A 25,507-nucleotide genomic window follows, 5' to 3' on the forward strand; every position below is an offset into this window, starting at 1 on the left:
GCATCAACGCAAAGAAGCAAAATTAGATGGGTAGCAGAAATCGACTGAACACTGTCCTCCACCTGACGAAGTAAGTCCAATATTTACATGACTTTTAGCTGCGGTAGTCTTTGCTAGCGCCTGAAAAAATACGAGTCTATATGACAAGCTTTGCCAGCTTGTTCGACAGAGTACAGGGATTTAATTCAAAACTTCACTGTTGGAAAAGGCTGAGTGAGAGTGGGCGCGCGTGACTCAGTCAAGGTCTGTTGAAACCCAGCCCTATAGCAGGCTAGTGGTGAAATGTTCGAGGCTATTAAAATTATAAGCTAGTAGGTTATAATTTACGCGATATAATCAATTAATAACATACTTAGATTGAAAAACCTCACGTTTTCCCCTATGCTTTAACCCCTTTTTTCACTTCCTGCCATTCCTCACCTGTCCACCAAGTGCCTCCACCTCTCCCTTTAATCTGTTGCCTGCAGACTGGTGATGGGAAATTGGCCTCTTTTCAGTGATCCATATCGTTCGGCTCTGCTCAGCAAGCAGCGTTCTTTCGGCTCTCAAACGGCTTTTCATTCAGGTATTAGTTTGGCTTCATTTGAGCAGCCAAATTTAGCAATGTCATGGCAAATGATTGTTATTTGTGAGAGTATCTTACTCCAACCGTGCTATTTTTTTCAAAATTGGTTATTCATATTTCAAAATATACTGCCTCACTAAAACAACTTGTGGGTCAGATAAAATCTGCTCACTGGCAGGGCTGTGTGGCACACCTGACATAAAACATTACTATATTACACCATTAGGCATGAGTCCTTAATCCCTGATGTCTCTGTGATAGGGTAGTGTTGAGAAAAGATCATCCCTTCTCATCAGTGACATAACAGAAAGACACACACTGCATAAAGATAGTAATAGTAATAATGAAATAAAATGGCTCTCATGAGGGATCTGGAATCTTTTCATTCATATAAAAGATCCAGCTCTTTGAACCAGCTCATTCACGAACGACCCATCACTACTGCATTTGTTTTTAATTAGTCATCAACCACAGTGTGGCTTACGGTAGCAGACTACCAACCAAGTTTTCACCTTTTTGCTTTTACCCACTGACCCTTCTTAGAGCTGCGTGTATTCTCTTCTGTCATTGGTTGTGTCTGACTGCAGCTGAAATGACTTTTGTTTACTTAATTTTGGCCTTAAGACAGTTTTACCCTTATGCCTCTGCCTACTTGAGTCAATGTGCTTGAAGCAAATAGCTACATTTTATTGTCAGGGCCAACCTCAAGCATAGTTGAATATCAAACTAAGAGGCCAACAAGGCCTGCTCTCTGTTTAATACTACAATGACGATGCATAAAATTATAATTAATTATATATTATATTAGTATACAGCTGAAGCAACAGCTCGAAGCGAGGTCGTTTGAGTTCTTTGTTCTATCTTTTGATGCAAAAGTTTCACTGCCAGAAAATATATTTTCAAAAATGAGCAGATAAATTCATTTGCATGAGTGAAAACCACCAGGGGGTAGATGATAAATGAGTGAGACTGTAGCTCGCATGTTAACTGTCGGCCTGTTTTCATCAGACAGATATCAAAAGGGCACCTCACTAATTACGACGCCTCGCCTTGTGTGTCAGTCCAAACATGAGACTATCTCAATCCCCTGGGATTAGATTTAAATCTTGAATGTAAACACCACACAGCAAATAATAATCTGCGGTGGTGCTGGCCCATAAATAATGCAGGGATCTTTGAGAAAGAGCAGAGTAGAATAAATTGAAGGACTTAGCACCCTTGAACAAATTTTCGGGGTAAATATGAAAGTGCTTTTGAATGTGACAAAACTTTCATGATAGTTATAGCTCTATATCAAGTGGAGTGTTGTTGCTTTGATCCCTAAGGCTGTTATTATGCAGTCTTTTTATTATAAAAGTATTTTTTGATATGGGAGCTGTTGTCAATACACTAAAAAGACATTATCTCATCCTGGAGGAGAGTATTAGAAAAATATGTCAGTGCATAGAAAAGGACCAAGAAAAAGATTCAATAGCTCTGAGAAAAAAACAATTACATAAAAACATAATACAGGCCTAAGGAAAGGATATTATTTTTTGGTGATAGTTATCTAAGATCTAGGCGTACTCAGGCCTCACACAAACACTTTTGTTCCTTTAACAACATGGCAGGGTAAATAGAGGCAGATCCTGCTGGTGAATAACACAGTTACAAGGCCGGTCTCTGGGGTGGATAAGAGGAACAGCAAACACCCTGCTGTCTGGGGGAAAGAATAGGTGGCTGTCATCTATCTGCCTGGCAGAGGAGTGGGAAGGTGGGGGCATGGAGGAGGAAGAGACAGGAGGGAGGGTTAGGGTAAATATGATTTAGCCCCAATGATCTCCATGGGGGCTCATGCAAAGGTAAACCCCCCACCCACCCACCCACCCAGTCCGAATATACCCATGGGAAATGATGGGGGGTGGATGGGGAATAGGAATAAGTGTGGATGGGGTTATAATCCTGGTGATTTTGAGATAAAAATGGGGGGTGGTGGGTTGAAAGAGAGTGTCAGATCGATAGAACAAAGCACTTTCACTTTGTGTGCCATCAATCCTGGAGTGCAATGATATCTGGCACCCTTATCAGCGCCCTACCCTTCCCCCTGGCCTCTTCTTTAAAACAGGACGTTGACAGAGACTGCTGAAGAAATTATACTGTTTCATAGAGATGGGATTTCCAATTTTGGGCTATTCAAACCCACCATTCAGGCTCAGTCTTGACAGATGTGTGTGTTTTATTTAGTGTGTGTGTTGGCAAAGCATTCGTCAGCCATATGGAAATGTCACAGAGTAATCATAAACAATTATCCTCCCCGGCTCTTAGTGCATCAGGAAAGGGCAAATTTACATAAAGGCACAAAGGCTGCAGCACTTACATCAATGTCTGGGAGCTCAGCACACACTTTAAAATATCAGAAACTAAATGATGGCGTCTTTGTAATACCTGTCTTTCTCATCCTTCATTCTGCAGGGCGTCTTACAGTGAAGTAGATGCTGAAAGATCACGTCCTTCACTTGAGCATCTCCGTCCTGCAAATGATGCACATCAAAGCTCCCAGATTGTTTGGAAACAGGACAAGAAGATCACGTTAATGTTCTTTTTCCACCTTGTTTAAAAAGCAGACAGGAGGTAAGCATAAATCTAGCTATAGAGCAATTCAAACCAGGCTTTCCACCCGGCAGTAAATCAAGGAGGATGTGGGAATGGTTAATGGATGCTATAGCAGACGAGCAGCCGACACAGAATGAATCCACTGAGGATCGGATGAGGGATGAGACGAAAGGGAGAGAGAGGGGGGTAGGCGGCAACGTCAGGAAGGAGGGGTTGGATGGAGTTCAGAGGGGTAATGGGGCAGCTGCTTGTTTAGTGGCAGTGATCACCAATTGACGTACAAATAATGTGATTCTGTTACCTTGGATATAAATAACTATTCCCTCCTGCAGGAAGCCTTAAAGACTCAGGACCAGGAATACCAACGGAGGGCAAAGAGACAGGATGTCAGCTAGAATTCAAGAAAGTAAGTATAATCTGACTTTAATAGATGGTTCAAATGTTGCTTTAACATCAGCTATTTTGTTGTCTTCTTGACCAGTAAAAATTCCTCCTAACTGTTTGGTCATTTGCTCTGCATGAGATCTTCATTCAGTGTTGAAAAAGCCTGTTGCGCATCTCAAAATGAAGTGTAATTGCATAACATCACTAGGTGGCAGTAAAGTCAAGAGTGAAAAATGTCAAATATAAACAAATTGATGCATCCTCATCCAAAAACTGAAGGTCACAGGGCCTTTGAGATTTTTACTGCTGAGTGAGAGCCGTCTTTGGCTTCCAATTATTATTAATCTTCCTCTAAATACCTTCAGCTCACACTGATGCACCTGTCCTTCTTAATATTAGATTAAGCTTCAGTTTTGAAAAGAAAAACATCAACCCTAATTTCTAAATATGCAGAGCAGCAATCCACTTCCAATCCCTGCTGTTATTAACTGCAGAAATTGCTATGAAAGTCCCCGAACAACTTAAACCCTGGAAAAGGAATGAGTGTACCTGAATGAACAGAAGGCAAAGAGCCCCTGCCAGAGGGAGAGAAAGTAATTCCAAGACACTAGATACCAGACTTTTCTGCTTCCTGACACCACTGCAGTGTGATAACGTACCAGATGGCAGGCCGCTCTCTTGCTATTACCCTGACAATATGACTGTAATGGAAGAGGAAGAGCCACAAGTAAGCGCCAAAAAGACGGAGGCCAACTGTCGTGTTCCATAAGGCTTTTCTATAGCTGCTCCACAATAAAAAAAAGGCAGGCAGATGTAGGCATCTGTATTTCCACAGGTCTCGGCATCTGCCCACTGTGCTGTGCAGCGTAGGGTTACTGTTGACTATTGAGTATAAAAGAATATAGGTGTAGCAAACCTGTCTGCGTGCCTGGGTCAGATCTCCCTGTGTCACTCTGAAGAGTTTTAAAAGGCTTAACACTTAGAATAAAAACCACTCTGAGGCCTTTACTAGTGTTGCTGCACATTTGCTGCAGGTCTCAATTTGGGTCACAAATGCATTCAAAGATTTTGGGGGAATTTTATGCCTTTAATCAGATGAGATAATAGCTAGAGTCAGACACACTGAAGCAAGAGGGAAGTAACAGATGGGAAAGGAGCTGCTGGTTGGGTATGAACCCTGTCCACCTTTATAGAGGACAACAGCCCCTAAACACTCGCCTACCAGCACTCCACCTGTGAGAAGGCTTTCAGATCAAAAAGAAAATCAATGTTGGAATCTTGGAAATATTTCTCTGCCTTGTGTAACTTAAATGTTTTAATGTCTGCTTCAAACAAGACATTCTGATGTATCCACAGCTTCATAACCCAGCACAGCACTCATTAGCACCCCCTGCAAAGCAGGAGGTCGGCTTATTATTACAAAAACCATCAAGTTTGTGTTGTATTTTGATTTGTTTGTCAATATCCAAATATTGTGTACAATTAAATATTCTTTTTCGTATAATTGTAAAATGTCACAGTCTTTACCAGTTTGTAGAATGGTGTAAAAAAGGTGATAAATTGTTTTGTTGTTGCTTCTGGTAGTACTTGTGAGAGGACTTTTTCATTTTTAGACCTTGTTTCCACAGTTGCTTTCTTCATCCTTGGTAACGATGGCACTCTCCAATGCATTGACTGCCGTTTGTCTCAGGATTGTATCTGAAGATCCAAGTTTCATCGCATGTAATCCCATCTTCTTAATCATTTGGATTTCCTTCAGTTGGTTCCACAAATTTGCTTGTGTTTTTCCTTTTGATTAGGAGTCAAAAGTTTTGAGACACCTTTGGCACACACTTTGGCCATGTTAAAATTTTCAGGAAAATTTGCTGAACTTTCCCTTTATCAATGAAGACCATTTCTGCTATCATTCTTATACTGAGTGGTTGATCATTTTGTTCAATTTGTTGAATGTTTTCAAAAGTTTTTGACGTGCATTGGCAACCAGAAAGTTTGTCTTGGACATCCTCTCTGCCTTCAAAAACTCTTTTGTGGCAAAGACACGTGCATGTGACATGCAGTATTCCCCATACACCTCAGTTAATGTTTAAAAAGATCAGCTGCTGTTTTGTTCAGTTTCACCAAAAATGTCAAGCTAAGGCATTGCTCAACTTTTACACTGCTCATTTTTCAACACCTGCACTTCAATCAGAAGCAAGCAGTGAACTAAAGATGTTACTTATGGGACACTTACAGCAGTTGTGTGTGAATACCCACCCTTTAATATCACACTCAGTGTGACTTCACCACATGGTTTTGTCCTCAAAAGCAGTCTCTTATGCCTGTTGACAGCTGGTGTTTTGGGGCCTTTGGGACATCCACAGCACTACCAGAAGCTTGTTGCAACCCTACTACCCACCAGACAGTACCCAAGGCTGTGCTTACTTGCCGCATCCACCCCTAACTCCGCCTTTAAGGCGATGAATGTGTTTTTTCTCAACTGACTATTTTCCCATGACCCTGGTAATGTGCAAGGACATCCAGATCATGGCGGAGTTGTGTCAATCCTCCTACCCACCCGATGATGCCCTAAGGAAACACGCTCGCCACATCTATGCCTTACTTCAGCCTCAATTTTCACCCAAAGATACCTAAAAGTTCTGCACAGTGCTGTATAAACTCCAGATTTGTATTACATACTTCAGTCCACTTAAGCATAAAGTTAAGCACTTTATTATGACACAGAAAGCATAAGATGTAAGAACACTCAGTAAAAGAAAGTATCAATATTTGTTCTTTTTTTTTCTCTGTCCTGAAAACCACATTGTTAGGTTTCAGATTTGACTTCTAAACAGGTTGGAATCATTGATCTTAATGGTTTTGATGAAAGTATTGTATATATTGAACATTTTGGGGAACTCAAAGACACATTTAAATTGATCCCCGTGAACACACATTGAACTAGATCTGAAAAGCTTCCTTGACCATATTTAGTATCAAATTGAAAATGAACTCTGCCTAAACCAGCTACAAGTGTGCAAATCCTGTAAAGGATGCTGCTGCATGATTTTTTCTATAATTAAGGATAGCATAATTTCAGCTACAGGTGCTAATTTCCATGAATGAGCATTTTATTCCAAGAACACTGGGCTGACACTTATGCTGTCCTTGTAAATGCAGTATACATGAATTGTTACCCATGAATAAAGCCTAAAAATACATGTAGCCCATTTCCTTATGCTGTAGGTGGTATAATTTTCGTTATGCAATGAATCATTAAAGGTTATATAATGTTGCTCTAAGCAGACACGCACTGACAAAAAAGATCAGCATGACTAAGATGTCAGTCAGGGCATAACCCATTTGAGAGGAGGCAATGAAATTCTCAGTGAAGAGTCTGAAATCAGAAATGAAAGCAGATAATCATTTATTCATTCATTATATTTCCAGAAGCTTGAATTTCATACTTGCACTAAAAGGAGAAACTTAAATAGAGACAAAGAAAGAATATGTTAGTACAAATCTGTTTCTTAAATACAAAAACCATCTGCAATACTGTCAGAAAAGAGCATCATTTTGGCAGTATATTGGGAACACGTAAAAGCAATACAAATCAGAATAATATAATTCTGTATATCAATTCATGATGCTGTATGTTGATGTACATAACCACAGTTATGTAAATCACTAACAAGCAAATCAGAAAACAATCACAACTCATTTTTATACAGTATGCAATTTTCTGTCCAGTTAGTTACAGTACAATATACACTGTGCACAGCAAAAAAAAAATGAATATATATATTTATTCTCTACAAGTTCTCTATATTTAATACAGCCCTATCAACAAGTTAAACCATCATGCACAATATTGCCTCTTAGGCTGCCGTAGAAGCTGCTTGTTCCTGTACAATCATTCATGTATTTACAAATTCAACAAATATTCTACACATCTTCAAAATAATAAAAAAAAAAAAAAAACTTGATGCAAGTTAAGAAAAAAAGTTCTTGATCCCATCCAAAGGCCCTCAAGTGTGGTTAGTATCAGTGAACAGTGTTTGCTTAATACGGACTGAATAATGTACAGTATTCACACATACACACTCATAGACACCCGTACATTCACACGCTGCAGATACACTCAGGTACTGTACATGATGACTGCACCAGACAGAGTTTAAACAGTGTTTTAGTTTGATCCCGTGTGGCTGCGTTTCCAGGAATAAAAGCTAGCCTATGGCCTCTAGGCATCAGGAGGAGTCTTTAAAATAAGATCACAAGAGTATATGAATCATACCTCCCTCCATAGAGTCCTCCTCTGCGGCTTATCTCATCCATCCTCAGATTAGGCTGCTGCAGTCCTGCTATTGTCTCTGTTCAGTCACGGCCAAAAAGACACTCCAGGATCGATTCAAAAAGGCACTACCTTCTGAAGACGCACCGGAGGGGCTGAAGCGAGTTGTCACACCCTCACCGTACCCTCCCTCTACCACCACTGGCCTTCAGGTCAAGCTCAATAAGAGGTTACATGCAGGGCAAAGGTGATGGAGGTTTGATGACATGCCATGCAGCGTTTTCCTCCATCATGGATGCAGCAGAGCAGTGACAGATGAGGATGTGTCAGTGCAGCAATTGCAAGCATGCTGTGCGCTCTGCTCCAAATATTCAGTTTAGTTCACTTTATATATACACACTGTACATGATCTGCCTTGTGCACTGTAAATGCATAATGGAATACATAAAGGAGTTACATTATCAAATACAGAGTCAGGTACAAGCTTCTGTGTTGGAAGGAAATACATGGAGTAATAGGCATTTACTGTAGACAATGGTTACTATTTGAACATAGTAGATAATATAATAGAAACAAATAAAGTTCAGACAAGCACTGCATAGTCCATGTGAAATTTGTGGTGAGAATGCCACACGTGTTAATTCTAAAATATTAATTAATATATGGATTTAAGTCATATCAGGTATTTCATGCACAGTAAAAATCAAATGTCAGGCTGAGATATTTTCTGACTGCCTTGGTGAATGCTGCTTGGTCAGCTGTATAATGGAACAAACCCATGCAAGGATGTAACAATACCTCACAAAGCAATACAAAAGTCCATACAATAATGGACTGTTTTCATCTATTAAACAAAAATATATATTGCAATACTAATTTTAACCAGCAGGGGGTGCATTGTGTCTTTCTTTGATTTTTAACAATACAACAGCAAAATTAAAAGTACTATGTACAAGATAAGGGTTATTCTTTATATTTGTTATATTTAAAAGAATCACATTTATTCATGAATTGTCTGCAAAAATTAAAGAATCAAGCAAAATACACTATGATAAAATCATATTGTGAACCTGATATTGTGACATGTATTGAACTGTGAGTTGAGTGCATCCTTAAATCCTTGAACATGGGTTTTAAAAAGAAAACATAAAAGTCTTTGCTGATTTGTGTGCATCTTGTGTGTCCTGTGTTGCATCAGGGATGGAGTTGTGATCATAAAGCCAAGCAGTGTAGGGATTCAGGGGATCGAGCAGTCATATTAAAAGTCTGTGAGCGCCGATCAGCTACACAAAAGAGTTCAAGGAGTTCATGGCGTTAATAGGGGACGGGGCCTCGGAGCTCTCGTGGCCCTCAGCAGTCTCCCTGCTGACGCTCTTTCCACTATACTGTCCGATAAATGAGCCGTCCTCGTTGAACTGTCCATCTCCTCCTTCCCCGTAGTCAACTAAACTGTCGTCACTGTCGTCTCTCTTAACTGTCCCATTAGACGGCGTGCGGCTCCCTTTTAACGGTTTATGGTCCTCATTGTCACTGAAGGAGAAAATAACATGCAGGTGTTACAGGTGAGATGGTGTGACAGATGCAACAAGGAGATTAGTGATCACTTTTTTTAGATGGAGCGCTCAGATTTAAGCAGATTCTCTAAGGTTGACAATCAGTTTTCCTCTCTTTGAGTCATTAGTTTTTAAGATGCAAATCAGTGTTTTTCATTAATATGCAACAGTGAACTTTTCTATGAGGCGAATCTGAATTTGGCTTGCTCCATGTCTAAAAAACAGCAGCTATGAATGATTAGTTGGTTTCCGTCAGGCAACAGGGGAATAAAGCTCAAGCAACCATATCCTTTTCAAATTCCCCCTGAAACCAAGTATGAAGTGGTAAATGCTGTTTGAAGAAAGCACCCCCCCCCCCAAAAAGAGACAGAGGTTGTGATGAACAACAGAAAAATATCCAAGGCAGTGATGTGAATAAAAACTTGTAAAGCAAGGTTTCAGCCAAACATCCCCCAAAGCAAGCATGATAATAATCACAAATTGGCAAAATGCATGGAAAATCTGCAAAGAAATTTTTCTTTGGATATCAGAGTCGGAAACATCCACATACATGAGCTGAACATTAATGTGATAAGATCACAAAGCCATCATGATGCTGAAATTCTGATTTAAAGTGAAAAGATATTTATCAGCATGCAAAAAGCATTTTCAGGGATTAAAGTAGCACGGTTAAACCAAAGGATTCATGACTGGAAAGTCTCTATGCAGGGAACATGATGAAGGCTTTATGAGCAGATGTTAAACTTGATGACAGCAGTGAAAAAAAAAAAAACAGGAAGATTACAAGGTGAGCATTTTTCTCCACAATGACTCGACTAACCACTGACCCTGGTCACATGCTGAGTTTACAGAACAGCACCCTTACCTTACTGAGACCTAGACTCTGCGATCAGATGAGGAGATCCAGCTGAGATCCCATAAAACACAACAGACACACTAACAGGCACATACGCCATGTACTGTACAATACACTCCGGACTTACAGTGTGTTCAACACAACAACAGTGGTTGAGTTATCTGACGCCTTTATTGACATACTGCAAGATTCCAGCTGAGCTTAATGAAACAGCATGGACAGAAGGTATACTCTCACAAAGGCACTAGAATATTTGTACACTTTGCCTTGTGATTTATTGTCTACTGTGTTCTTTGAGTCAATGTCCGTTTGAGATTCCCCTGCAGTGTAAATAGATTTTAACTCAGCAAACATGAGTGTTAAAGGATAAGTCTGGTGATATTTCACATTTCTCTCGGCAACAAATCCCACAAAAGGGTCAAAACTAGCGTATGTTACTTAGAATTTGATTGGCTGTGTTGCTAAAGGCCAGTATTCCTCTCTGCTATAGAGCTCTGTATGTTTTTAAAAAAGGAGGAAAAACACCCATCAAGAGGCCGCATTGTTCAACTAGCCAACATGTTTTTCATTATATCAGATTTTAAAGCTCAAGTGATGAGTTTCTCACTAGCTATCGAACAAACTGGATTTAAAACACATGCTTCTATGTGATTGATAAGAGTATAAAAGACTGTCAGAGCAAGAAAAATCAGGATGAAATTTTTGGTCAAAAAATCCTTCTTTAGCAAGTACAGGGCAAGACCATTGTAGAGTAAATAGTTATCTGCAGGGGGGCACCAAAATTCAACACAAACCAGATTTCCTCACAGGAGCTTTAAGTCAATCTATTCACTCTAACCTGGTGCCAATAATACACAAATCGATATTAAAAATTCCCAAATAAATTAACTTGCTACTTTGACTAAAGAAAAGTCATACATATATTCCCTTCTTCCTACTTCCTGCATAGGGAGCTCTCTGTAGTGGGCGATGTAGTGCACTCATCAGCTGAATTAGGGTGGGGGCAGGGAGGGCTTTAGTCCATTACCCTGGCAGCTGATAATGGCATCAATGCTTTTTTAACTGAATCATGCAGCTTGACAGCTGCTGAGATTATTAATTCTGAGATAAAAATGTATGAAACTCAATAGCTAATGCAAAACTGAGCAGATTTTATCAGAAACATTAGTACAAATTTACATAAGGTGACAAACTTACTAATGTAAAGCATATTTTCACACCACCATTCATTTATTTATGCATAAAGATGGTGAGGTATGTTCCAAGTTGCAAACTTCTGTCTTAAATTCTCTATATTTTGAGTGCGTAAGAGCACAAAGTGCATTTGCATGAGAAGAATGTGAAAATGCTATGCACTGGCACACTCAAAGCTGTCAAAGAATTGAGAGTGGACGAAACAACATATTGATGATGCAGCTTGACTTTCACATCCTTTAAATGCCTTTAAATTTGCTGCTCCTTTTAGCTGGAAAGAATTTTAAAAAGGCCTGAATCTCCACAATTTGGTCTCTTTTGACACTTTTAAGAGGATGCTGGATGACTTGGAGGCAGACATGTCTGTTTGTGGATGTTCTACTCACAAAGTTTATTCCATTGGTAGTACATCACTGTTTCAACTTAAAGCATGTTTGAGACAAAATGGGGATTTTGTTTTATGTTAAAGGGGCTCGGCTAGCCTCATAGCTCAGTACAAGACTGTTAATTTTGGAAGCTATTTTTAATTTTAGTCTTAGTCTTTAGATGAAATGTCTTTTAGTTTTAGTCACTTCTACCCTTTTTTAGTTTTAGTGTAGTTTTGGTCGACGAAAACTCAAGAACATTTTAGTATAGTTTTAGTCCTTAAAAAGTCTTTAAATTGTAGTCTTTACTTTTAGTCGAAGTATTTATTCTCTTGCCTAAATCTGGTACCAAATCATGGTAGTGTGTTCTATGCACTCTGGGGTCCCTGCTTTCTACAGCTGAGGGGCAGAAGAGAAAGAGAAACTACATTACATTTACATTACATTTTAGTCGAGCTTTAGTCATCTTGGCGAAAGACTCTTGTTTTCCTTCATCTGGGTAGATGACGCTAGGAGGTCTGAAGGACTGAATATTTGTTATATTGACCACCGCCACGCCAGGTAAATCATTTAAACTTTACACTGTAAAGTGAAGGGATCATTTTCAGTCTATGTAGAAATTTCCTGATGATTAATGCAGTATAGATATCCATTTAAAGCTGTAAAGTACAGCTCCTATTCAACATTTATGGCTGTCCCCCATTACTTCCCCCCATTTAACTCAGGACCATGTGGTTGAAAACAACCTTCATCAGTGCTACCCAACCATATCTTAAAAAGTTGAGAGCCCTTCAAAAAGACCCAGAACAAACAAAAAAATAAAGATTAAAACCTGAGAGTTAATATGAACTAAGATATTATATATTTTTTTAACCAGGATCAATTAAGTTTTGCATTTCTTGTTATGGATTTTCACCTTTGATATTTATACAGCACATATTTTGTTCTTTTCTTTATTCTTGTAACTCTGTTGTATTATAATCCATGTTTGTTGTTAAACTGAGTGATTTGGTTGATTATTGGTCACGTGACCATGTGTATTAAACACACCTGTGTATGCCTGTTTGATTATGCTGGGCGAACCTGAGGAAGCTACAGGAGAAACGCGTTGTTCGCTCATAATAAATAGTAAAGTCTATCTCAGTGTGTGGCGGGTTATTTCTCTTTATTTACTTCGGACCTGCTACCAACTGGCACCTGACTACCTGGGCTGTGCACGGGGATCTCCGTTTATGATAAAGATTAAAACCAGTTTTAACTGCTTTCACTGATAATACTCCAACAGAAGAGGCCTACATACACTTGTTTTAGCAAAAAGAGCTTTGTAAAAACTATCCAGTAAGTGTGTTATTTTGGTGTTTGCTATTATGTTTGAGATTCATTTTCATGAACAAAAAGAAGAAAGAGCTTTACCGCCAAAATCTTTGGCACCCGATAGGGTTGCAAACACTATTAAGTGAGTAGTGTGATTTTGTACACAGCACTGTGTTCTTTATGTCCTTGTTTGTAAGATTTTACTCTTTCTTTTGAGGCAGAAAGTGTCAAACAAACTGTGAATTAAATAGTCAGGGTCTATTTAAAGGATTTGTTGATTATGGTAAAATATCACCAGCCTCAGCTTTAATGAATTATTACTTTTAAAGAATGGCTACTGGCCTGTAATAAAACTGCATTAACCAGCTCTTGCACAATGATGATTGCTTCCATCAAACATGCTGATAATATAATATAATATCCATAAGCATCTATATACTGTATATCTATATATGAACAATATTCCATTCAACACATTATTGCCTAGAGAGCAAATTTTCATAGATCAGGTCTTAACACCATGCATATGACATATTATTATGTATAGATCTATATATCGATATGTGTTTGTCTCAGAATAAAATCCATAGAGCAGATTTATGTATACATAATACAAAAAGGAATATAAAATATAAAAGCAAGAACATCTTATAAATTGACTTATAAAAAACAATTCAAAAATGCTATACAGAAGTAAAGTGCTTTTTTAAAATCTGCGTGCGGTTGGAGAAGCAGCCTAGAAAGAGGATGCTAATAAGCATAGCTGGATAAATGCTCTAAGTTAACAAGAATGGTAATTTCAGTCATTTTCAGGCCTACGAGGGTTGAGGACGTCAGTAGCAATACACTAGGCAAAGTGTTAGTAATATGTATACTATACACAGGATGTATAAGAGTAGCTTATTATTGTGAGAGGGATTCAGTACTCCGGGGTCACTTTAGGATTTGCTGTAGATGAATTTAGCTTATATGTTTTTCCTGACAGTCTTATTTAAACCCCCAAATCCCTTAAACCTGAAGAATCCTGCTTCTCAACTGACACTGAGATGTCATATCGAGCACACACAGTAAGAGTCCAACAGAAGTAGCGTCCAGGTCGTCCCAGAACCCAGGAGGAAAAAAAAAAAAAATTGTGCTTCAAGGTGGCAAAGGTCCAGATGAGGGGCACCTCTCCTTCCTACTGTGTTGTTTATGGATTATGATGGTCCTGGATCAGTTATTGGTCAGCTGTAAAGGCTGAGAGGAGGGAGGGGAGTGCAGAGCTCCAGCCCAGCCAGAGAGAGCAGATCTGAGCAGAAAGCACGGACGGGGCAGCAAGGGTTGATGGGTAAAAAAATAAATAAAGGGCTCTGGGGGCTCCAGAGGCCGAAGCACTTTCTCTCACCTGTATTCCCCAAAAGTACAGTCATCGTCTTTCATGGGCTGGAACTCTGGGTCAGTGTGTGCGTCCTCCTTCTCTTTGACTGGTGAGAGAGGAGGAAGAGATTCAGACAACCCAGTTTATAGACAACAACCACGGTCAAATATGCCATGTTTTATATCCCATGGAATACTTTATAAAAGTGTTTGACTCTCCTACTACTTTATACCAGCAGATTAAGTTTTATTAAGGATTAGAATTAGAAACTTGGGAGAGGGAGAAGAGAGTGACATGGGGGTAAAGCTGGGTGTCTGACAAAGGAAAAAAATGCCCCAAAGTAAGGGAATCTCTCTTTTTGTTTTTTCTGTCACTTTGTGTTTGTGCAGTCATACAACCTGAAAATTAAGTTTTACCAAGATTTTTCAAAGCAACAAATCATCTTTCATTCTTCCCAAAAAGTTTATGTCATATGAGCGAGACATCTCACTTATAAAGTCTTTCATAATTACACTGAGAGTGTCTAATTTAACTTTCATGTGTTTTAATGAGAAAAGCCTCATATTAAACCGAAATTAGACGAAAAGTTATTAAATGAGTTTTTAACGGAGTTAGATTGATGTGGTGTCACAACTAAGCTAGAAAAGAAGCAGAAAAGGAAGAAGTTAACCCTAACCCTTTACCACCCAAGAAAAATAAAGAAACAAATAAAACATTGGAATTCAATAAAAAACACAAACAAAATAAAATGAGGGATTAAATGACAAGAAAATTCATATATTGAATGTAGACTGTTTATTATAAGTTCAAAATAACTACTGTAATAATAATGATGTAAAAGACTGTGGTTTGTTATTGAAATATTTGATGTTAAAGCATTATAGTAGTGGGACATGTCCGTCTGAATGACATGAATAAAACCCGTCAAGAAGATAGAAAAATAAAGCTTCTGATTATTGTGTTTTTTAACATTTTCTCTTGCTTTAAATGCACAGTATGTAAAATTCTGTCACCACTAATATGACGAGTACAGACCAGTGCTAACCAGCTCCACCTATCTCTGCTGTTTGCCTCTAGTTTTGAATAGAGAGCTCTGTTTAGTAAGGCTTTTATAAGGCATCTACTAAACGGAAAACTGACATTTTGGTTTTTATTCATACATTTCTCATTGAGGGAGAAATGAACTAAAAAAAGGCACTTCCTGGGTGCTAAAGCTCATGCACATTCCAGGACTGTTCAAGCGTGACCAGAAAAGCCTTTATCAGCGCATTTCTTCCTTATTATGAGAAAATTTATAAACGAAAATAAAAATGTCAGTTTTCTGTTTAGTAAATATGACTTATTAGAAGCGTTTTCACTTGAACAGAGTCCTGAGAAGGAGAAGCAGAGGTGGATGCCGCTGAGCAGTGCTGGTCTTAATTCTCTGGCAATGCTGAATTTAGTGGGGATCTATGATACAAAGGTGAGATTTGGCCATTGAACTTCCTATGACAGTTATAAAAATGAAGAATTTTTCTGTCTTTGACCTTGTTAGACCTCAATTAAAAAATATAACATAGGAATGGTCACCTTTTAAATTAATGTACAGTGCTTAACAAATTTATTAGACCACCACCCAAAGTAAGGTTTATGCCACAGCTGCCCTAAATTAACAGTATTAGTAATTACCAAAATAATTTTTTATGTTTCTGCAATGGTTAATACACCAATATTTAGAGGCTCTTTAACCCACATGATATTTTTAATGCTAAAATATAATTATTATTATTATCCATGAACTTTCAAATGTACTGATTTACTGAAAAACTGAAAAAAATAGTAAAGCACGTTATTATTTCTTGATTAATATGTCAAATTATAGTTTTTTACTTGCATTCCTGAACAGAAAAAAATAGTTTTAGCGGTTGAATGTTATGCTTGATTCATTTCTGACTTCTCAGAGAAGCCCAGTGAGCCGGCTCAAATTTGGGTATAAAAAGGTGAATTCAGTTTGAAATTCCTCATTCCTGTTCAAAATGGTAAAACATGGAGAGCTTACTGAAAATGAAAGAGTCGGCATTAAAGCACTTCATGATGCTGGATGGTCTCTGAGACAAATATGAAAGGTGGTCTAATAAATTTGTTAAGCACTGTAGATATTTGAGTGCAGAAATCAAACCAATTTTCAGTGATTGTCAGTGAAATCTTAACATGATCCTAATATGCTTGGATATAAAGCTTGCAGCATAGGGCTGAATTTATGTATGACTTTAAGGTGAGTGCATGCACAGTATACCCATGGCGGTGTTTATGCTAATACTACTCACCGGGGTATTTTCCTCCTTTATTCCTCTGGATGAAGCAGATAATGAGGAGGATCAGGATGAGCAAAGCAATGGCACACATGAGGCCGATGAACCATCCCTGAGTGGCGATGTCCACCTGTCTGCTCGCCACAGCTGGTCAGAGGAAAGAGGAACATTTACAGGCCATTTATGACTGAATTGACTTTTTCTTGTGTTAACAGGAAGCCATTATCACTAATGATGTTCTAAAACAAACTGGTAACAAGTCAATCTCTTAGTATGTGCTTGTTAGATGTTTCAGGTCATGAGTGGATCACGTTTGCTTCTTGTTACTGAAAGACAACTTTCAAGTTAGATGAGTTAGAATTCTGCTACACCACCCTAATGGACACTGGGATGCATTATTGAAAGCACATTAGTACACAATTTAAGGAATCAATACTCCTCTCACAGATGCACACAAAGACACACACAGATTACACACAAACACACACCGTAGGTTTCCTGTGGGTGGTATTAGGTTGGATATTAAAACAAAAACTAAACATCTATATGAGAAAAGTTTCCACTTTCTCTAATTGTCACATCTACAGGACAGACTCTAACTATGCTGATATTAAACCAGGGTGTCATGCACACTGCTATTCACAGTCTCTATATCACTACAGTTCATGCCTGACATACAGAGCAACCACGACACATCTGTTAAACCCATGCTCGACTGGATTATAATTACACAACACCACAAACTACGGTACAATCTAGACACGATGCAGTGCAAGGCAAGGCCAGGCCGGAGCACCCAGGAACTGCCTCACCTGGGAATATGACCAAAAGCTCCTTTGATTGGTGGAGCGGCTGGTCGTGGTGACCTTTCGCCACCAAACGCACATTATAGGAGAGACCCCTCTTTAAGCTCTTCAGCATAACATTCTGAGAGCCGTTCACAAGCTCTCTCTGCCACTCGTCTTCACCTGCAGGACGGACGGTCATGGAGAGGGGAACGTTTGAGGGAGCAGACAAAAATCAGGTGGGTCATGAAGATGATGATATGATGGAACTAAGGACTTGAAATTAGTCTTAGGTAATGAGTTGAGGAATGAATTGAGGATTATATTAAATTTAAACTGGTGATATTCATGGATACTATTTATACAGTAAGTTAATGACTAAATCTGTATGGTGACTCTGGAAGGTCAATGCACTCAAAGTTTTGGGGGGCAAAATGTATATATGGAAATAATTAAGGCTATTCTCCATTAGAGACTTATTTTGTAATTTCTGCAGTTTTGTAGCATTTGCTGGCAGCGTTAATGTCAAAGCTCACTGTAAGCTTCATCAGTCCAGTTGTCAACCACTGGTCAAACTCACACTGTGATCTCTCTGTATCTACTGAAAGGATGTAGTCAAATTTTGACATTCATGTTGCACAAATGATGAACATTACTCATTCCCACCTATGCTCCCTTTGAATTTTCCTCTAGCACCATGAAATGAAGAGTTGACAGTATGAAAAAGGTGCACAGCATTTATATGCCATCTTATTTATGGCAAGTAGTTCGAAAATGGTATGCTGAGGCATCCTGTTGTGCCTTTAGGCAGTTAGTCTAGGTAGCCATGGGAATTTATACAATCATACCTTATTACTATAACTATAAAATTACTAAAGATACTGGAGGCTATTTTGCTTGGTGAGCCTTGAGATTCTGGCTTGATCTTAAGAGTGCCTAAGGGAAAATAGTTTGAAAACTACTGACTTATTGGAACATTTCATGTGTAATATTACTTAAAATGTGTAATGTTCAACATGCTTTTTATCCTAGAAGGGTGGAGTACAATCCAAGATATTATGACACTGTAGATACTTAATATTTCACATTGTTTAAAAGCAAATTCTTTGCAACTATTGTTGATGAACATGCATGTGGGTGAATGTAATAAAAGTCATTGTTTTTGTTCAAGAGAAGCACAGCAAATATCACTTGTACAGTGCACACTGACGAAGCATTCTGATTATACTCGTAGTTAAATGATTCCACACTTTGCAGCAGGCTGCCATTAAATTTGATCAGTATCATTGTAATACTTATATTTCTGGCAGTCTTTAAACCCAGTGGTTGTGTGATTAGCGTCAACTGTGTTTATAACCATAATTAGCATGCTAATATGATTTACTAAACTAATAAACATGGTTAACAAAATAAATAGATTGTAATAAGAAAGGTTGTAGTCTCACTGAAGTCACCCATTGGTTTCTAAAGCAGTTTCTTTGAAGCCCATCAGTGGTGGTTGTAATATTGGAAATGCTGACTCTTAATTGCTTTTAGTAAAACTTGTAAGAGGTAATGTGCTGGGGCTGAGGCGGGTCATAAGAAAGGTCAGTGGTCGAATTTGGTATTACATTAATTATAGACATGTTTTAGAAGTAGTTACATGAAGGGAGGCTTGCTTAGCTTTGTTAGCTAAAGCTAACATAGCTATGCTAGCTACATAACTAACATTACTAAATCAGCCAATGTAGCTATGTTTTCTTTAGCAACATAAGCTTTAGCAAACACAGCTAAAGATAACACAGCTTCAAAGATATTTTAGCTACATAGCTTATACAGTCACTTTGTGAGCTTAGCTTTAGCTGTGCTAGCTGCATAGCTCTGTAATCTATGACTAAGTTAGCTTTAGTAAAGTGAGCTTTAGCAAATGTACCTAAAGCTAATTTGGGTACACATAACATATCTTATGTAGCAGCTTTCTTAGCTTAGCTTTAGCTTTGTTAACTTCGTTATCTACGTAGCTTACACAGCTTCATAAGCCATGCTCCTGTACTATAATGTTTTCACGGTGGATAGGCTTCTTTCTTGTAAGCAGACTGTTTCACGCTTTATCATACATTAAGTCTTATGGTTCTACAGGTAGGGTGTTTAACTTTTAACTTTTGGTATCCTAACCCTTACCTTAACCTTAAACAGACATTTTGTCTGATTTTTTTTTTTTTTTAGTTTTAGCTAAAAGTTAAGTTTTAGCAAGTATTTCCATTCTGAGAATCAAAACAAATAAAATGACCTCCTGTACTGTTTGCCAGTCAAGCAGTTAGCTAAACAGAACAGATTCTTAGTTTTAAACAAGGCTGTTAAAATATTAAACTCTGCCAATAAAAAGGAGGTAAAAGGCTGGACAGCACTAAAGGCTGACATTTTTCCAACATGCTAAAATCTCATAACAAATATGGTAACCATTATATTAAATGGTATCAAATGTTAGCATTGTCCTTGTGAGCATTACGCCTTAAAGTGCGGAAGGACTAGGAATGCAGATGATAGTTTTAAACTAAAATAGGTGAGAAACCTTTGCTTTCATTTGTCAAAATAAAAAGGGTCTTGTTCTGTCTATTTGTGTTTTCATGATTTGGAGTATAATGATCTCTCAGGGCCACCGTACAGCTCCAGGCTGTGAAAGGTTTAGTACGAAACATGTTTGGTTGATGATCTTCTGATTCTGTTCTTGATGATGACATTTTCTAAGTGACTGGTATCTATGCTAATGATGTTCCCTAATTTGTAACCATTAGACAGAAGGTGTGAGAGAGCAATGCTACAACAACACAGAGTTTTTCATCCTCTCTGCAGGTGGATAGAAACAATGGAGAACACTTCAGTCGAAATCAATTGGCATCAGACAGATATTTGTTCTCCTTTTATGATGTTTGTTTGCAGGACTTCTATCACAATTACCAAGGGAGATGCACACAATTCCAGTCACTTAAGGGACGGGGAAATTAGCAATCCAATTAGAGACAGACTTGTTTATCACATCTGGGTCCGTGTTGGCAAGACCCAGCATCGACATGACTGCCAATATTTCTATTCACCTGCACAAGCTAATTATGAACTGGGAGTCTCCTGCCACCTATGTGTGAAACTAGCAGAAACAGAGGTGTGTTTCTTTGCTTACTGTTTTCTAATTTGTATTCTACGTAAATGTTTCTCTCTGGCCCCCAGTACTCCCAACTGATCAGGGCCCCGTCTTCTCCCACCAAGGAGCTAACGTTCCTGAAAGGACTTGCAGGCGGAGCTGAGCACACAAGAGAAAAGACAACCATCAAGATTGATCCGTTGGGCAAAGAACAATCTAATAACTTGCAATCAGTTGCTTTGATTAAATTACATTCCCATTAAACGTCTAAGCATCACTGAATCAAGCTCTTCATAGCTTTACGCAAACTGGAAAACTATGCCAACCAGCAAAGGAAAACACAACAACAAATCAGGCATGAAGTGTGCTATCATCGCAGCAGTATCTGTACCATTGTTGTGGGGATGGTGAGGAGGAGACCGTGCAATGGGATGAGAGGTTTGGGTGTTTCCTGTAAACAATATGGAGAGGGTAAAGACGGCAACACACACACACAGACGTTAACACTTTCCACATGCATGGACACTACAGACACTGACGTCACTGCACACAGTGGACACAGTTCATTGGCATGCCAGGCAAACTCTCGCCATGCAGCAGGGAAGCGGGGTCAAAGTCGCCAAAGGCACAAAAAAAGAAAAGAAAAAAAGCAGCGGAGAGCTTTGAAAAGACTCATCTACTTTTATCACATAGCATTAAAAAGACAAACGTCACACAGCATCTTTATCTGTGTGGCTTTGAACTTTCCACAGCTTTGAATTCAGCTGAGAATTATGGTGGGCTGCAGAGTTTGATAGAGACGGGGGGGAAATTGCTTAAAGACGAATACTTCATGCTTGCGGTGGGTTAAAAAGCTACGGCTGCTATATCTTTAAAAACATGCAGCAGTGTAGATACCACCGGCCCCGGTGCCCACAACTACGTCAAGCTGTGATATTAGAGCTTTTAGAGAGAAACAGGACACAGAGAAACAACAGGACAGGGGTCACTAAGGGAAAAACCCTACCCTCATCAAGGACTTCTTTAACATTCAGACATTTATGTAAAGTCATGCTGTGTGATCTAAAATGCAACTGGTCAGAGGTTTTTAACCTGGATCACCTGGTGTAACAATGCAACTGGATCACACTCATGTTTCACTAACATGGACATTAACGAAGGTCTAACATACATCATGCTACAAAAATGCTACTATAAAATTACAGATTATAGAAAAAGCATTAAATAGTACATGGAAATGTGTGCATTGTAAACTATAGACTTAAAGGGAACATCACAAGCACATAAAACACACAACAATGTCCAGAAAAAACATTAAGACTGCTGCAAACATCAATCAGGGTATAGATTCATGTTTAGAGTAGGGATGCACAATATTATAGGCATGATATCCATATTAGCAGATATGTTAGTTTACAAGTTAATCATCGTATCGTAGGTATGAAAATTTCTGCCATGAATTAATACTAAAATATTGTCTGTAAGTATCAGCTTATATAACTGTAAATATCAGCCATATCCTCCTAATACCCTGCATGTACTGTCCATAATAGGACAATACATCTTGGTTTCCTAAAACAAAGTAATAGATTCTGCTATTAGAATCTGGAAATATTTGACCAGGATGTCCACTAATATTTGCTTTAAATGGGAGAATCTGCTACAAAATTTTCAAAAACTTAGTTTGGATATTCTGGAGAATTTGCCTAGATATTTTTAAGTATTTTAAAGCTATTTTTTGGGCTTGCTTCTATTTGTATTTTATGTATTTGCAGAGTTTCATTCAAAGTGTTGGGGGAAGTTTGCTTTAACATTTTTTGTAAGTTTCATGGGAATTCCATGGGAATTTTTTTTAATGTTGGGGGGAATGTGTTTCAAAGTTTTCACAGGAATTCTGGAGATGTACTTGTAATTTTTAGGGATTTGAATTGAGTTTTTGGGAGGAATTTGTGTTGACTTTTTTTTTTTTTTTTACTTTCATAGTGATTTGAGAAGTTATTTGTAATTTTGGGGGAATTTTGTTCTTTGAATTTTTCCAAAATTTTAATGGAAATGTCAGGGAATTCGGTTGGATCTTTGAAAGAATGGTTTCATTATATTCATTAAATATTGGGAATTTGATGATATGTTGTATGGGAGATTTGCTTCAAAATTTTCTGGCATTTAGATATATTATTGGTGAAATTTCTAGTGAAATGTGTACAGTTTATATTTAGTTTCACTGAAATATTTTGGGAACATTTTAAGAATTTGGGGGGTATTAAAGGATACTATCCAAATTTTACAGGAATTCTGGAAAGTTTTGTAATTTTTAGGGATTTAATTGAGTTTTTGGTTTGTTTATGTTTGTTTTTTTATTTTGAGGTTTTTGGAGGAATTTACTTTGGAATCTTTGTTATTTTCATGGTAATGTAGGAAAGTTACTCATAAATTTGGGAAATTTGATAGGGATTTTGGTTTTTCAATGGAAATGTCAGGGAATTTGTTTGGATTTCATTTCATTTCATGAAATTTTGAGGAATGTATTTGTAAATTATTGGGAGTTTGATAAGGAGTTTTATGAGGGATTTGCTTTGAAATTTTAGGGAATTTGCCTGACAATTTCAGGAATTTAGAAGGGATTTTGGGAGACATTTCTATTTGAATGTTTAGCTTTATTATAAAATTTGCTGATACATTTGGAGAACATTTAAATAAGTTTTTGGGGTATGTTTTTATGGGATAATTTAATATCATTACTAATAATTTTCACAGAAAATGTAAGCTTTTTTCTGACTAAAGACCCTCAACAACTGACCACAGCCAAAACATCTGCTCAAAAACTGATCCAGTGTTATATTTTCTGAAGAAACAGGACCTTTAGAAGATTTATGGACAACATTTTTAGGTCAAACTGATCCCTGTTCAAAGACGAGGCAGAGCTTTAAACTAACCACGTCCTATTAATCCTAAATAGGATATGTGCAAAAAAGTTTGAGCAGTTTTAGCCAGGATTAACACTTACATAAGATACTGTCTTTTTGTTCATCCTCATACCTTAAACATTAATGTGTGTTTCAAGGACTGAAGTTTTATGTCAAAACTACATTTATATACCAGCATCAAAGACAATTTGTTAACATCTGCATATCAGATATCAGCAAAAATCTAATATTGTGCATCCCTTGTTGTGAGCAGTATTAGTTAGTGCAATAATGTGTCTGACAATCAAAAAAAAAGCTTGAAAATAATTTCCAAAAGTTCAAACTGAAACCTTTAAATGTCTCTGTGTTACTAATAATCAAATGTGACAAAATGTTGCATTGACTTTGATATAAAACATATAATGCACATGATTACATATGCTTGGTTGGAAGAAGAACATTTGCCATTTTGCATTGAAATAATAAATACAAAAAGACTTCATGGACACATTGTTAATCCTCCTGATTTCTAAAAATTATTTTTCAGGGATGAAAAAAAGGGAACATGATACTCGAAGGGAAAACAATATTCGTGTGTTTGGAGGAATTTCAATGCAAAAGAACTCCAACTCTGCATAGGTATGCACTGCAATTTCTAACTGTTACAGAGTGGGACCATCTAAGTCTGATGCCCTTTTGGTTAGGTCTTTCCTGTTTTTGGACAGCTTACTTTCATCAGGGCGGTGTTAGAGGTCAATTTAAGTTCACCAATACAGTCTAATCATACTATTTTCATATATACAAAATTCAGGATTTACAGTCATTAAGATGTTGTGCAACACAAAAGTACAACAAAATAGGAATGACACTTTCAGATATCAATAAGTATCTCTCAGATCACACAAATAATTAAATTCTGAGTCTTCTTCACTCTGACCATTTCCCGTAAAGGGAGAACAAAACACTACATGGACACTTTTGTACCTGCACAAGATAATGCTCTTGATCTTTATTGGATTAAGTATTGTTTTAGAATGAATTTTTTAAAGCATTTTATCATGACTTGGTTTTAATCATCAATGTTTGCTTGAACTTTTTAGTTTTTAAAGTATTTGGTCTGATTATGTCCTGAATTGTAAATAAGTTTTGATGCAATTTGTGGCTTTATATTTGGAATGCCAAAAGTTATGTCTGCACAATAAATTTACTGTTTTAGGTACTAATAAGGAAACACTGAACCTTGAACATTAACTTATAACTAGCATTATAGAAAAATTGGCAGAAGTGTTGAAAAGTTGTTAAAAGTGGTGAAATTTCACTTAAAGTGGGAAAAAATGGCTAATAGTGGCAAAATGGGTAGTAAAAATGGTAAATAATAATATAATAATAATAAAGCAGTTAGAAAGTGGCAAAAATTGGTTATAAGTGGCATAAATGGCAAAAATTGGCAGAAACACATGTTGGAAGTGGTTAAACAGTGGCAGAAGTGGTATAAAAAAACAGTTGCAAGAATAGGTTAAGGGGCAAAAAGGGATAAAGCAGCGAATACAGTTTATGGAAGTAAAAAGTTGCTAAAATGAGCTGTGAAATGGTGAAAAGCAGTTAAAAAGTAGCAAAAAGGGGGGGGGATATGGCAACATTTGGCTAATTTGGTTTGTGGAAAAAAATGTGGCAAAAAAGGCAGAAACAGTGATGAAAAAAGGGTTATAAAGTGGCATGTGTTGCAACAAACTACTGAGCTCTGATGTTTAGAGAGGACTAAGAAGTGGGTATAGTCTCTGAGACTAAAATATAAGTGGGTATCCTCTATATATCTGTGCATACCCTGCATTACATCAGGGATTATAATTCAATTTTAAAACAGATTCACATAAGATTTTCTTGTGTATGAAACCAACAGAATGAAAATTTTAAAAAGCCATAAAAATGATTTTTAAGCTTATGACCCAGTCTTTTTAAA

At 37.6% G+C, this 25,507-nt stretch overlaps 2 protein-coding genes and 1 long non-coding RNA gene across 17 annotated transcripts in view; 1 reads left to right on the forward strand and 2 right to left on the reverse strand.

Moving 5' to 3' along the window:
* LOC121515074 (contactin-1a-like) overlaps window positions 1–436 on the reverse strand; it is a 106,743-nt gene extending 106,307 nt beyond the window's left edge. The window contains exon 1 of the mRNA XM_041795655.1: window positions 421–436. The gene's annotated coding sequence lies outside the window, so the exon portion shown is untranslated. The remainder of the gene's footprint in view (window positions 1–420) is intronic.
* LOC121515076 lies at window positions 1–5,418 on the forward strand. The gene is made up of 4 exons (XR_005992352.1): window positions 1–70; window positions 3,017–3,175; window positions 3,490–3,563; window positions 5,170–5,418. It is a non-coding gene; the product is annotated as an uncharacterized LOC121515076 (long non-coding RNA).
* A 1,509-nt stretch (window positions 5,419–6,927) lies between these two features.
* Window positions 6,928–25,507, reverse strand: part of LOC121515374 (neuronal cell adhesion molecule-like) — a 70,987-nt gene continuing 52,407 nt past the window's right edge. For 6 of the 15 annotated variants that reach the window (XM_041796102.1, XM_041796099.1, XM_041796097.1 and 3 more), the window contains 6 exons: window positions 21,036–21,095; window positions 20,684–20,803; window positions 17,554–17,709; window positions 16,757–16,888; window positions 14,478–14,556; window positions 6,928–9,341 (listed from right to left, as the gene is read on the reverse strand). In XM_041796102.1, the coding sequence (XP_041652036.1) occupies window positions 9,095–9,341; window positions 14,478–14,556; window positions 16,757–16,888; window positions 17,554–17,709; window positions 20,684–20,803; window positions 21,036–21,095 (794 nt within the window). In that variant the 3' untranslated portion in view covers window positions 6,928–9,094. Of the gene's footprint in view, window positions 9,342–14,477; window positions 14,557–16,756; window positions 16,889–17,553; window positions 17,710–20,683; window positions 20,804–21,035; window positions 21,096–21,120; window positions 21,587–25,507 lie in introns of those variants that run through there. The other 9 variants (XM_041796109.1, XM_041796106.1, XM_041796108.1 and 6 more) reach the window with 3 other exon arrangements.

The sequence above is a fragment of the Cheilinus undulatus genome, linkage group 9, assembly GCF_018320785.1.
Source record: "Cheilinus undulatus linkage group 9, ASM1832078v1, whole genome shotgun sequence".
NCBI lineage: Eukaryota > Metazoa > Chordata > Actinopteri > Labriformes > Labridae > Cheilinus > Cheilinus undulatus.